At 45.5% G+C, this 15,337-nt stretch overlaps 1 protein-coding gene across 2 annotated transcripts in view; it reads right to left on the bottom strand.

The window, feature by feature from the left end:
- LOC134355379 (calcium/calmodulin-dependent protein kinase type 1D-like) overlaps positions 1–12,392 on the bottom strand; it is a 31,444-nt gene extending 19,052 nt beyond the window's left edge. For both annotated transcript variants that reach the window (XR_010020058.1, XM_063065172.1), the window contains exons 1-6: positions 12,130–12,392; positions 7,750–7,872; positions 6,665–6,739; positions 4,955–5,093; positions 1,627–1,750; positions 537–612 (exon numbers count right to left, since the gene is read on the bottom strand). Coding sequence is in view for 1 of the 2 variants with exons in the window: in XM_063065172.1 (XP_062921242.1) it covers positions 537–612; positions 1,627–1,750; positions 4,955–5,093; positions 6,665–6,739; positions 7,750–7,872; positions 12,130–12,215 (623 nt within the window). In the remaining variant the exon portion in view is untranslated. The remainder of the gene's footprint in view (positions 1–536; positions 613–1,626; positions 1,751–4,954; positions 5,094–6,664; positions 6,740–7,749; positions 7,873–12,129) is intronic.
- Positions 12,393–15,337: the final 2,945 nt, after the last annotated feature.

The following is a 15,337-nucleotide window of genomic DNA, read 5'->3' as shown; positions in this document are numbered from 1 at the left end:
ACTAAATGACAATAAAAGAGGACTGCGCGTCCTCATAATCTAATCTAAATTGGGCCTCACCAATACTCCAAATTAGGTCATCCCTTGTTCTTCTAAACTCCAGTGCGTACAGACCCATACAATAACCCCTTTCATTCCTATGAGCATTTTCATGAACCTCCTCTTGACTCTCCCCAATGCCAGCATAGCCTTTCTTAGGTCATAGGGCCAAAATGGATCACAATACTTCAAATGTGCCTAATAAAGCCTCAGAATTGCATCCTTACTTTTTTTATTCTCGTACTCTAGAAATTAATTTATCAGGAATGCAACCTGCTATCTCTATCCAATTGAGCTTAAAAAAGATATCTTTATTAGAAGCAGCTTAGTTTCCATATTGTTGATAGTTATGTGATTTATTGACTCCGTTTTATACATAGTTTGTTTGTGACTCCTGTGTTTTAATTGGCTGCTTACATAGCTGGTAAAGTGAATCACAGTTCGGTGGTACATCAATATCTTCTAACATAATGGTCCAAGCTCTGCGTTGTACTCACAGGATGTATGCGATGACTCCAATAGACCAGCAATCCACTGCTTTATCATAGGGTTTCTGATGGAGAACCTCAGGAGCTTGGGAGAGAAGAAAGGGTTAGTTGCTTAGAAAACAATCGTCGTGGCCATTCACACAGAGACAAGTCAGAGAGACAGGATTAAGGGTGAAAGGTGGGAAGTTTAAGGGGAACACGAGGGGAAACTTCTTCACTCAGAGGGTCGTGAAAGTGTGGAATGAACTGCCAGCACAAGTAAGCTCGATTTCAATGTTTAAGTGAAGTTTGGGTAGGTACATGGATAGTAGTGATATGGAGGGCTATGGTCCTGGTGCCAGTCATGGGGGTAGGCAATTTAAATGCTTTTGGCATGGACTAGATGGGCCGAAGGGCCTGTTTCTGTGCTGTACTTCTCTATAACTCTATGAGACAGATTGGTTATTGTCATCTGGGAGCAACTTCATTTGCCATACACACTCAGTGGCCAGTCTATCACATACCTCCTGTACCCAATAAAGTGGCCACTGAGTGTATGTTTGTGGTCTTCTGCTGCTGTGTTGAACACTTCAATATTCAACATGTTGTGTGTTCAGAGATGCTCTTCTGCACACCGCTGTTGTAACGTGTGTTTATCTGAGTTACTGCTTATTTCCTGTCATCTTGAACCGGTCTGACCATTCTCCTCCGATCTCTCTCATTAACAAGGCACTCCTGCCACTCACTGGATGTTTTTTTTTTGTTTTTCCCACCAATCTCCAACAGCCTGCCTTGGTCCACCCAGGTTGACGCAACAGCCAAGAAAACTCCACTTCCTCAGTTGGCATGGCTGCTTTGACCATCACCAATATTTGTTGATGCATCCCAGGTAGAATCCTATGTGGATGCATCACGGCTTGGTAGAGCACTCAACGAAGCGATGAGAAAAGAGTAGTGCTTCCACTCTAAAGATAACTCAATGCTCGAGACAAGGTTAGTAACAGAAGGTTAAATGTCAGTGGTACTCTTCCTTCCTAATGCATCACCGCCGTTCACGTGCGCCTTAGTGGATGTTAATGAAAATTAATTCATGATTCAGTGCGTAACCACAGAGACCTACCCACATAGCCAGGAGTGCCACATGCTGTGGACATCACCCCCATGTCCTGCATCTTGGACAGGCCAAAGTCGCTGATCATGATTTTGGAGTTTTCATCAGAGTTGTAGTATAACAGGTTTTCAGGCTGAAAGTAGAAAGGCAACATTAAAACAGCCAAGACGAGAAAAGCTGCAGATTCAGGAAATCCAAAGCAACACACACAAAATGCTCGAGGAACTCAGCAGGCCAGGCAGCATCCGAATGGAGTGTCTCGGCTCGAAACGTCGACTGTTTACTCTTTCCCATAGATGCTGCCTGGCCTGCTGAGTACCTCCAGTATTTTGTGCGTGTAATATTAACACTGTTATATTTTGTAACTTCAAAACATTAAACTAATTCAAAAGAAGACACGCAAGTCTGGGAATGCAGTCTAACTTTGTGCTTACTTTAAGTGAAGCGCGCACATAACACATGGTAGCGTGATGACATATGAAAATCACGTATTTATACATATAACTTGTAATGAATTATTTAAATAAACAGGAATGCTTAAGCATCATATATAATTACTCAAATAGGGGAGTACAAGCTGGCAGGTGATAGGTGAGAACCAGGTGAGGGGGAGATGTGGATGGGTCGGGGAGTGGGGGAATGAAGTAAGAAGCAGGGAGGTGATAGGTGGAAAAGATAAAGGGCTGAAGAAGGAATCTGACAGGAGAGGAGAGTGGGCCATGGGAGAAAGGGAAGGAGGAGGGGCACCTGAGGGAGGTGATGGACAGGTGAGGAGAAGAGAAGGGGTGAGAAGGGAACCAGAATGGGGAATGGAAAAAGAGAGACGGGGAGGAGGGAGAGAAATGACCAGAAATTAAAGAAATTAATGATCACGTGATCAGGTTGGAAGCTGTCCAGACGGAATATGAGGTGTTGCTCCTCCAACATGATTCTGCCCCCATTGAGGCAGAAGAGGAGGAAACTCTCATGATACAACACTGATATTGATTTAACGTTCCCCTGGAAAGTCCTGATTGTGATCTTCAGCCCTTCTGCTTCAGTAGTTGTAAAGCTGGAGAAGGCCGGTCTGCCCCAGTACTTGTCCCAGCCCACCTGACCTTTAACCTCAGCATCACTCCCTGCACTAAGCGTTTAATAGCACAAATCTATCAGCCCCTATCTATTTACAGCGGACAGCAGCGCCCATACCAGAGGACATCAATATGAGGTTAAGTGGAGGAAGGTATAGGGGGATGTCAGAGGAAAGGTTTTTTTTTGCATACACAGGAAGTGTTGGGTGTGTGGAATGTGCTGGCAGGGGGTGGTGTTAGACGCAGATACATTACAGACATTTAAGAAACTCTTAGATAGGCACATGGATGAAAGAAAAATGAAGGATTATGGATTGCATAGCAGGGAAGGGATAGATTACTCATGGAGTAGGTTTATGTACATTCTGGGCAAAGGGCCTATACTGTGATATTCTGTCCTACATACTATTGTATGTCTGTAGAACAGAGGGATCTAGGAATAATGGTGCATAGTTCCCTGAAATCTCATGTGATAGGGTGGTGAAGAAAGCTTTTGGTTTGCTGGCCTTTATTAATCAGAGCATTGAGTGTAGGAGTTGGGAGGTAATGTTGAAATTGTATAAGGCATTGGTAGGGCCAAATTTGGAGTATTGTGTACAGTTCTGGTCACCGAATTATAGGAAAGATGTCAATAAAATTGAGAGAGTACAGAGGAGGTTTACTAAAATGTTACCTGGGTTTCATCTCCTAAGTTACAGAGAAAGGTTGAACAAGTTGGGTCTTTATCTTTGGAGCGTAGAAGGTTGAGGGGGGACTTGATAGAGGTATTTAAAATTATGAGGGGAATAGATAGAGTTGACGTGGATAGGCTTTTTCCATTGAGAAGGGGGGAGATTCAAACAAGAGGACATGAGTTGAGAGTTAAAGGGCAAAAGTTTAGGGATAACATGAGGGGGAACTTCTTTACTCAGAGAGTGGTAGCTGTGTGGAACCAGCTTCCAGCAGAAGTGGTTGAGGCAGGTTCGATGTTGTCATTTAAAGTTAAATTGGATAGGTATATGGACAGGAAAGGAATGGAGGATTAAGGGCTGAGTGCAGGTCGGTGGGACTAGGTGAGAGTAAGAGTTCAGCACGGACTAGAAGGGCTGAGATGGCCTGTTTCCATGCTGTAATTTTTATACGGTTATACGTCAGTGAAATACCCCGACATTGAAATGTTCCCACAACCAATGGACTCACTTTCAAGGACTCTTCATCTCATGTTCTTGTTATTTATTGCTATTTGTTTATATCTGCATTTGCACAGTTTGTTGTCTTCTGCACTCCGGTTGATCTTTCACTGATCCTGTTATAGTTACTTTTCTATAGATTTGTTGAGTATGCCCACAGGAAAATGAATCCCAGGGTGCTATGTGGTGACATAGATGTATTTTGATAATAAAATTTACTTTGAACTCTGACTGAACTTTTTGCTGGGTGGAAGATTCCAAAGATTCATTCCTATTTGTGAAGAAATTCTTTCTCTCAACTTTGTCCTGAATACCAGGCCCTTTCTTTTTAAGACTGTGACCTCTGGTTCTAAGTAACCAGTCTGAGGAACTACCCACCCTGCGTTAACCCAGAGAAGGTCAGCAAAATTGCATCCAGAACACTGTAATAACGCTTCGGCCTAACTCTGCAGTTCCAAGAGATCACAGAGAAAGTGAAGGAGATCAAGGGAACCAGGATGTTCTGTGTCTTCAGATGTCATGGGGATGGACTTGTGAAGAACAGAATTGGAGACATAATCTGGAATATTTTAATGATTTGTTCACCTTGTCATTTCTCTTTTTAGCGAGGAATCAAGGAAAATGGGAACTGCAAGGTTAGGCAACTTGGTGAGGCATGGACAAGACGGACTGAGTGGGGTGTTTTTAATCCATTCCGCAGATTGGGTGGCACGGTAGCGTCGCAGTTAGTGCATCACTTTACAGCACCGGTAGCCTGGGTTCAATTCCCACCGCTGCCTCTACGGAGTTTGTATGTTCTCTCCGTGACCGTGTGGGTTTCTTCCAGGTGCTCCGGTTTCCTCCCACAACCTAGTCAGTAAGTTAATTAGTCACATGAGTGAAATTGGACAATGCAAGCTCATTGGGTCGTAAGAGCTGGTGACTGTGCTGTATCTCTAAATAAATGAAGTTGCAGAGGGAAGGAGCGCCTTACACTTTCTTTGGTAAAGACCATCACCCATGTGATAATATAAGTGTACAAAATTCATCCTGTGAACTTTAACCTTGTTTATTTATGATTAGTGGTTCAAATATCTTGACAATGAAATAATTTCATACCTTTAAGTCTCGATGTACCACTCCGTTCTCATGGAGATACCGTACTGCCTCGAGAACCTGTCGTATCAGAGAGCTGGCATCTTTCTCCGTGTAAACTCCGCGATCCAGAATCCTGTCAAAAAGTTCTCCTCCAGACACCCTGGGAAGAAAGGTGAACCAGCATGTTTCATCTAGAATGGAGTTCCTTCGGCCAACGAGCGTGTCCACGTGGAAAAGTACGCAGACGTTGTACTGAGGCAGACACGACACAGAACACAGGTCATACTTTTATCCAGCATTGCTGCAAAAATCACTGGTACTATGGTACATGTGACACTAACAAACCAATTACCACAATGTGTAGGGAATAAAATACCTGGAATTCACATCATTTGTATCAGGGCCACCCCACCCCACAAAATGAATCAAAATGTTATCATTAGGAGCTATGTCATATGACATGGGCAATCATGATCTCATGACCATCATTGTTCTTGGCAAATTTTTCTACAGAAGTGGTTTGCCATTGTCTTCTTCTGGGCAGTGTCTTTACAAGATGGGTGACCCCAGCCATTTTCAATACTCTTCAGAGATTGTCTGCCTGGCATCAGTGGTCACGTAACCAGGACTTGTGATCTGCACCAGCTGCTCAAACGAACATCCACCACCTGATCCCATGGCTTCATGTCACTGTGATCAGGGGCTAAGCAGGTGCTACATCTTGTCCAAGGGTGACCTGCAGGCTAGCAGAAGGAAAGAACGTCTTACATCTCCTTTGATAGAGACATATCTCCACCCCACCATCCGCCAAAGTGCACAGCTCCATTAACAGGAGTTCTTCTGCCTGAGAACCGTGTCAATAAAATAGTTTCTGGTGTAATTTTCTGCATGGATTCTTCTAATTTTCCAACATAACTTCAGCAGAAACCTTAGAGGCACAGCAGAATGGAGAAGTGTTCCCCATTTTCTGGCTTCATCCCCCTTTCTTTCCAGTCCTGACTGTTTATTCCTCTTCATAGAAGGACAAACTTGGGTTGTTTTCCCTGGAATGGCAGAGGTTGAGGGGAGATCTGATAGAGGTATAAGATTGTGAGAGGCAGAGATAGAGTAGACAGTATCTTTTTACCAGGTTGAAATGTCTAATACCAGAGGGCATGCATTTAATATGAGAGGGGGGAATTTCAAAGGAGATGTGAGAGGCAAGTTTTTTTTTACACAGTGAGTGGGTGAGTGCCTGGATTGTGCTGGCAGAGCCCAATACATTGGAGATTTTTAAGAGACAGTTAGATGGGCACATGACTGTAAGGAAAATGGAAAGATACCAACATCTACATGAACACTGTTGTAGGAGAACAGCATTCAACATCGGGGGCCCCACCACCCAGGACGTCCTCCCTCCTCGCTGCTGCCATCAGAAAGAAGGTACAGGAACCCCAGAACCCACATCACCAGGTCCAGGCACAGTTATTACCCCCCCAGTGATCGGGCTCTTGAACCAAAGGGGTAACCTCACTCGCCTCATCACTGAACCGTCCCCACAACCAACGGACTCACTTTCAAACATTCCAGTTTCTGGTCATTTCTCCCAACACCTCCTCACATGACTCCTGTAAAACATGTCGGGATGTGGCCAGGCAGCATATAAATGCAATCCAGTGATCTCCACACCAGGCTGCGGCCATAACGTAAGTGAGGAGCTCTATAAACTAGTGGACCAGAGGGAGCACTCACAGCTGCATGACCAGGTAGTAGTGGGTGGGACTCTCATAGATGTCCTCCAGAGCGATGATGTTTTCGTGTTTGATCCTGAAATCCAAAGTCAGAAGTGAATGCACGGACAATGAACATTACAGCTCCATTCTTATTGCACTACCTATTTAATTTTAAAAATATACTTACTTATTTATTCTCTCTCTCTCTCTCTCTCTCACACACACACACAGTGCAATACACACAAAATGCTGGAGAAACTCAGCAGGTCAGGCAGCAGCTATGGAAATGAATAAACAGTCGACATTTTGGGCAGAGACCCTTCTTCTGGACTGTAGAATATATACAGTATTGTGCAAAGAGCTCGGGCACATATGTAGGGTGCCCAAGTCTGTTGCACAGTAATTTTATGTATTACACTGTCCTGCTGTCACAAAAAAATACATTTCATGATGTTTGTGAGTGATGATGACCCTGATTCTGATCTGGGTCTCTATTGTGGACTGAGAGTGGGAAGGGGACAGGGAGAGGGGAATCATGGTTGGGCAAAGGGGAAGGGAGAGGGGAGGGAGCGGGAAGCACCAGAGAGACAATCTGTAATGACCAATAAGCCAATTGTTTGGAATCAAATGACCTTGCCTGGTGTCTCAGGGGTGGGTGTGTCTGCACCCGACACTCCTTCTCTGCCCCCTGTCCCACACCCCTCCAACCTCGCCATTCCCAGCAACCTTTGCTCCTGTCAGATTTACAAACCTGCTCTTTCTGGCAGGGTTGAAATGGCTGATAGACGGCAGGCATTTAAGGCGAGAAGCAGTAATTTCAAAGAAGTTGTGAGGGGCAAGTTTTTTTATTTACACGGAGAGCAGTGGCAGTAGGTGCCTGGAATGCGCTGCCTGGGGTGGTGGCAGAGACAGATACATTAGGAACTTTCAAGAGATGTTTAGAAAGGCACATGGATATGAGGAAAATGGAAGGATGGACATTGTGTAGGCAGAAGGGATTAGTTTAGCTGACCATATGATAGCTATTTGAATTGGTTAGGCAGTACATTGTGGGCTGAAGGACTTGCTCCTGTGCTGTAAAGTTCCACATTCTACCTCACTCACTTTCTCAAAACCATAATTTCATTTTCCAACACAACAGCATCCTTCTTCTTCTGAAGACACTTCAGGGCCACCAGTTTGTCCGTTGCCCGCTCCTTAGCCAGATACACTTCTGAAAAGGCCCCTCTGCAAAGGAAAGGAACAATTTTGTTACACACGTCATTTGTAATCGGCAACAGTGAGGCCTTAACATATGACGCACAGCTGTGGAGCTGCCAGTTGTTCTGCATGCCCACTCAGTAACAGTGAGCTGCCTTGCTGGTCTCCAGTTTCCTTAACCCACAGACCAAGAGGCAGAGTATTTAAAAACATTCAAAATAAATAAAACTGCAGATACTGGAACTGGAAGTGTTGGAAGAACCCAGGCAGTCAAGCAGCATCTGTGGAAAGAGCAACCAGTCAATGCTTCAGAACAGGGTTCGCTTTCATCAGATGCTGCTTGAATGGATGAGCTCTGTGACAGAGAGCACTCGGTAAACACGCTCCTTACACACGTGCGTTCACACACACAAACACTGCCTTGTCATTCTGCCACCATGGTGCTGAGCGTGTGTACTTCAATGTCTTCCCCGGTATATTCTCATAATGGGCCCTAAACCAAGCTGATTCACTCAGGTTGGCTTTATGGTGCCTTTCCTGACATACGCAGCAGAATATTCCATTTCTTTAGTAATGTTGTTGTATACTATAAGACCATAAGACAAAGGAGCAGAAGTCGGCCATTCAGCCCATTGAGTCTGCTCCGCCATTTTATCATGAACTGATCCATTCTCCTATTTAGTCCCACTCCCCCGCCTTCTCACCATAACCTTTGATGCCCTGGCTACTCAGATACCTATCAATCTCTGCCTTAAATACACCCAATGACTTGGCCCCCACTGCTGCCCGTGGCAACAAATTCCACAGATTCACCACCCTCTGGCTAAAAAAATTTCTTTGCATCTCTGTTCTGAATGGGCGCCCTTCAATCCTTAAGTCATGCCTTCTTGTACTAGACTCCCCCATCATGGGAAACAACTTTGCCACATCCACTCTGTCCATGCCTTTCAACATTCGAAATGTTTCTATGAGGTCCCCCCTCATTCTTCTAAACTCCAAGGAATACAGTCCAAGAGCAGGCAAACGTTCCTCATATATTAACCCTCTGATTCCCAGAATCATTCTAGTGAATCTTCTCTGAACCCTCTCCAACGTCAGCACATCCTTTCTTAAATAAGGAGACCAAAACTGCCCACAGTACTCCAAGTGAGGTCTCACCAGCACCTTATAGAGCCTCAACATCACATCCCTGCTCCTATACTCTATTCCTCTAGAAATGAATGCCAACATTGCATTCGCCTTCTTCACCACCGAACTTATACTGTACTTATTTATTTTGTAATATTATTGTAACTACATTGTGGGATGCATCATATTCTAACTTATGTGTAGTCTTAAGTTAACTTTGTCGGTAATTAAAGATGGTAGGTCCTAATGTGTTAAAAGGAACTGATCGCCCTCAGAAGGGGAGAGAGATCAGGGCTGCCAGGAGTTCACACTGGACAAAATAGCCCAGAGCTATTATTGTGATTTCTGGTAGATATCTTTTTATAAATATTGGCAGTTTTTTTTTCACTATTTTTGTAAGTTTGATTTTTGATGCACCTAATAAAAACCCTTGCACTAAAGTGTTAAGCAACTCCAGCCATTCTTCCTTTGGTCATAGCCTGCGTATCTAATAAGCTCTTCCAGTGTTTTCTGGTTTTTTTTCAGTTGCTCTGCTGGTAACATGAGGGTTTCTTGTTTCTGTATAGCCAGCAGCATCCACCATCAAGGGCCCCCACCATCCGGGCCATGTTCTCACTGCTGCATCGGGCAGGAGGTACAGGAGCCTCTAGTCCCACACCACCAGCTTCAGGAACAGTTACTACCCTGTAACAACCAAGCTCTTGAACTGGTGTGGAAAACTCCAGGCAACATCTGTGGAGAGAAATCAACAATCGACCGTTCATCTATCAGGGGTTCCCAATCTTCTTTATGCCGTGGGCCAACACCACTAAGCAAGAGGACCCTTGACCCGAGGTTGGCAACGTCTGAATGAAGGGTCTTGACCCAAAACGCCAACTGTCCAATCCTCTCCGTCGATGCTGCCTGAGCCACTGAATTCCTCTGGCATTTTGTGTGTTGCTCTGAAATCAAATTGTTCTTGACAAATGCAATTTGGAAATAAAGCAGTTGCCTATAGCATCTGCAGCCTCTTGGGTCTCCTTCTCGAAAATAAATTATTTGTGCCTGAATTCTGGAAAATTCAAATTAGTTTATTGCCATTTCTAAGTGACAGTGTTGTTGATTTAATTCCAATCTTGCGGTGTCAGAGTGATTGGTAAGTAGCCAGGGGCACGAATAGTACCTGATGTCACTACTACAGATTTATCAGGTTAGTCCGCAAGTAATTCACATCCTCACTCTCCGTGCACTAAAACAATTTTACTTTAACATGCTCTAATATTAACATAACTCCCAGAGAAAGGAATTAATCAGATTAAAAGGAAAGGGATCTCACGTTTTCGATAGTTTTAATCTCACTTCACACAGCCAGCACTGGGTATCGCTCACCTAAAGGAATTGCTTACGGCTGTCAGAGCAGTGTAGCAGTGAACATTGCTGGTTCACACGGTGAAACACGTGCCTCACATGTGAGAGACAGACGCAGACAAACCGAGCACAGAACGAACTAAACAAATCTACAACACATTACAGGCCCTTCGGCCCACCATGTAACCCACTCTAGTAACTGCCTAGAATTACCCTACTGCATAGCCCTCTATTTTTCTAAGCTCCATGTACCTAAGAGTCTCTTAAAAGACACATTATATCCAACTCTACCACCTTTGCTGTCAGTGCCTTCCACGCACCCACCACTCTCTGTGTGAAAAACTTACCCCTGACATTCCCTCCGTACCTATTTCCAAGCACCTTGAAATTATGCCCCCTCGTGTTAGCCTCTGACTATCCACACAATCAATGCCTCTCATCATCTTATACTCCTCTATCAGGTCACCTCCCATCCTCCGTCAATCTAAGGAGAAAAGGCCAAGTTCACTCAACCTGTTCTCAGAAGGCACGCTCTCCAATCCAGGCAACATCCTTGTAAGTCTCCTCTGCACTCTCTCCATAGTATCCACATCCTTCCTGTAGTGAGGTGACCAGAACTGAGCACCGTATTCCAAGTGGGGTCTGACCAAAGTCAAACCAAAGAGAATCTAAATAATAACAACCGCAAACTATCTGATCCTGCATTCAACTGTTCTAATAAGTTATTATAATTACATTTGCTCTTTATATGAGGCAAATATGAGTGGCACAGTGGTTAGCACAATGCTTTACAGTACCAGTGACCCGGGTTCAATTCTCACCACTGCCTGCAAGGAGTTTGTATTTTCTCCCCATGACCGTGTGGGTTTCCTCCGGGTGCTACGGTTTCCTCTCACAGTGCAAAAATGTACTGGTTGGTAGGTTAACTGCTTTTTGTAAATTGTCCTGTGATTAGGCTAGGATTAAACTGGAGTTTCCCAGACAGCATGGCTCGAAGGGCCAGAAGAGTATTTTCCACAATGTATCTCCATAAATAAATTAATATACAAAGTCAAAGTGGAGGTTGATAGGTTCTTGATTAGTAAGGGTGTCAAAGGTTATGGGGAGAAAGCAGGAGAGGGATAATAAATTGGCTGATCGAATGGCAGAGAATACTTGATGGACCGAATAGCCTAACTTTGCTCCTATGTCCTGTGGTCTGATGAACGATCTTAGTCCAAACTACCAACTGTTTAATGTTGTGGTCAGCATGGACCAGCTGGGCCACAGGGCCTGTTTCCATGCTGACCCTGGGGGGGTCAGGGGGGAAGGAATTGTGGATACTTTGGGTTGAAACCCTGCATCAGACTCTCACGGACGCTGCTCAACCTTCTGATTCCCCGGCAGATCGATTCCAGAACCTGCAGTTTCCGGTGTCTCTGTTGTGTTTGCTCTACCGCAGTTCCAACCAATAAGCTTCAACCGGAAACTTCAACTGATTCTCCCCCCAGAGATGCTGACAGACCTGCTGTTTCCAGCACTTTCTGCTATGATATGGGGGGGGGGGTTACAGCCAAAGTCATAGAACTCTTGCCTTACCTCCTCACATTCCTCCCACCCTTAGTCATCCCAGCATGTCCCACCCTATCACACCCCTCCCTTCTGCCTCATCCCTCCCCATCCCTCACCCCACCTCCCTTCCCTCTCGCACCGCTCCATCAACCCTCCCTTCCTCCTCCTCACTCCCATTCCCTCCACTTCCTCCCCCATTATCCCTCTCTCCCCATCCAATCGCCTCTATCCCTCCCCCTCCGCAGTGACCACACTCACGAGCCCAGGAGTTCCATTAACTGGAAGATGTCGGCGATGTTGCTCGTTTGCTTTTTCCAGCACACGCGCTCCTCCTTGCGACCCATCGCGGGGTTCCCACAGCCGAACCCCCGGGGAGCGCACCGCCCTGGACCATCGGTCAGTGCCCGGGGACGCGGCACCGGGGGGTCAGCCTGGCCGGACAACGAGCTCGCAATCCCCGCCACAGGCTGAGTCCGGTCGGGCTGCGAGCGGCGCGGATTAGACTCAAATCCTCGGCGGGGGATTACAGCAGGGAGAGAGCGGGGCGGGGGAGGGAGTGAGTGAGTGAGGGAGGGGGAGTGAGTGAGGGAGGGGGAGTGAGTGAGGGAGGGGGAGTGAGTGAGGGAGGGGGGAGAGAAGGATGGTGAGGGAGGGAGGGAGGGGGAGGGAGGGGGAGAGAGGGGGGAGGGAGGGGGGAGAGCGGGGGAGGGAGAGGGGAGAGCAGGGGAGGGTGAGGGAGAGAGAGAGGGTGAGGGAGGGAGGGAGAGCGGGGACGGGGGAGGGTGAGGGAGGGAGGGAGACGGAGGGATGGAGGATAGCGGATAGAGGGAGGGGCTGGGGAAGGGTCCACACTTTTGCAGCTCTACATTTCCAATTTCCTTTGTTGTATTAGCACTTGATAAAATGATAATAGAATCATAGGAAAGTACAGCACAGAAGCAGGCCCTTGGGCCCATCTAATCTGTGCTGAACCATTTGAACTGACAACTCCCAGCAACCTGCACGGGGACTATAGCCCTCCATACCTCTACCATCTATGTACCTATTCAAACTTCTCTTAAACGTTGAACTCCTGAAATCCAGATTACATGCGCCACTTGTCTTGGCAGCTCATTCCACACTCTCACCTCCCTCTGAGAAATTTCCCCTTAAACTTTTCACTTTTCACCTGTAACCCATGACCTCTGGTTGTAGTCCCACCCAACCTCAGTGGAAAAAACTTGCTTGCATTTACCCTGTCTATACCCCTCATAATTTTGTGTACCTCTATCAAATCTCCCCTCATTCTTCTACATTCCAAGGAATAAAGTCCAAACCTGTTCAATCTTTCCTTATAACTCAGGTCCTCTTGAAACATGCTTGTAAATTTTCTCCGTACTCTTTCAACATTGTTGACCTCTCCCCTCTAGGTAGGTGACCAGAAATGCACACAATACTCCAAATTAGTCTTCACCAATGTCTTATGCAACTTCAACATAACATCCCCTCTTCTGTACCCAATACATTGATTTATGAAGGCCAAGGTGCCAAAAGCTTTCTTTACAACCTTGTCTACATCATTTTCAGGGAATTATGAACCTGTATTCCCAGATTCCTTTGTTCTACCACGCTCCTCAATGCCCTACCCTTCACTGTGTAAGACCTGCCCTGGTTTGTCCTACTGAAGGTCAACACCTCGCATTTGTCCTCATTAAATTCCATCTGACATTTTTCAGCCCATTTTCCAACTGGTCCAGATCCTGCTGCAAGCCATGATAGCCTTCCTCACTGTCCACTACACCCCCAATCTTGGTGTCATCCACAAATTTGCTGATCCAGTTAACCACATTATCATCCACACTATTGACATAGATGACAAACAACAATGGACACAGCACTGATCCCTGCTGCCTCTTTCTTGACTTCTGAAAGAACTTTCAATCAAAAACCTCAGAATCCAATACCCCCATGACCTCTGTAAAATTCATTTGCAAATAGCTTATACTTCGGATTAGAATTAGATAACTAAAGCTGACTGACCCGGCCTAGAATTCGATAACATAAAAAGCTGTGGGATTAGCCATTTATCCTTGATACAGATACTACTGAACGTGAAGCAAACGGGAGTTCAGCTGCTGCATATTAAGGATGATACTGGGAATTCGTATGAGGCAAAATAATATTATATTTTTGCTGGATTAGTGGCTACTTGTTAATTTATGTAATGTTCTCCCATGGATGCCTATGCAGGAAAAATGGGTTAGATTGATGTTGGAGTAGGTTACAGGGTCACCACAATATTGTGGGCCGAAGGGGCTGTACTGTGCTGTAGTTTTCTATGTTCCATTTAATGACTGGAAAGGTTGTGTATAACCTGAGAGGATTAGGGTGTTCAGCCTCACAGAAACAGACCTGCAACTGTCCCCAGCTTGAAAAGGGTTTTTTAATCATCTGTAGATTCAGATTCAGATTTATTTAACACATGTATATCAAAACATACAGTGAATCGCATTGTTTATGTCAACAATCAACACAACCTAACACTGTGCTGGGTGCAAGTGTTGTCACACAATGCCAACAGCATACCCACAATGCCCAGCAGGAAAGGCCGAGATAGAGTGGATGTGATGGGGGTGTTTCCTTTGGGGCGGGAGACTCGGACCAGCGGGCACAAGCTCAAAATAGAAGGACATCCTTCTAAGAAGAGAGATGAGGAGGAATTTCTTTAGCCAGAGGGAGGTGAATCTGTGGAATTGATTAATAACGATGGCCGTGGAGGCTAAGTCATTGGGAATATTTAAGGGAGAGGTTGATAGCTTCCTGATTAGTCAGGGTGTGAAAGGCTATGGGGAGAAGGCAGGAGAATGGGGTTGAGAGGAAAACCGATCAGCCATGATGAAATGGTGGAGTCATTCATTTGACGGGCCAAATGGCCTAATTCTGCTCCTATTTCTTAAGGTCTTATGGACAACACAGAACACAACAAGCAACAATACATAAGCAAAGCAAGACACAGTCCTCCCTCCCTTACACACACACACACACACACACACACACACACACACAGTCGTCGTCCAACCCCAGGACAGGCCATCTCCGGCCTAAAGCTGTCCAAATATATGACCAGAGTACAATATATTTTTGGCAGAAAGGAATAGAACAGTGTGTAGTGAGATGCTGAATGTGTTGGTGTGCAGAGGGACCTTGATGTAATGAACCTAGTGAAAGTAAACATGTCAGGTCAGCCACTTTGAGGACGTACAGTTCTGTGCAAAAGTATTGGGCACCCCTGATTTTTACATAGCTTCCAATGGCATGGCTCCACAGACCCCTGGTCTCCACATCATTGAGGCTGTCTGGGATTACCTGGAGAGACAGAAGCAAGTGAGACAGCGAAAGTTTGCAGACCAACTGTGGCAAGTTCACCAAGATGCTTGGAACAACCTACCAGCCGATTTTCTTATAAAACTTCACGACAGTGTGTACC

The sequence above is a fragment of the Mobula hypostoma genome, chromosome 13, assembly GCF_963921235.1.
Source record: "Mobula hypostoma chromosome 13, sMobHyp1.1, whole genome shotgun sequence".
Taxonomy (NCBI): domain Eukaryota; kingdom Metazoa; phylum Chordata; class Chondrichthyes; order Myliobatiformes; family Myliobatidae; genus Mobula; species Mobula hypostoma.
This window is presented reverse-complemented; position numbering and strand designations above follow the sequence as displayed.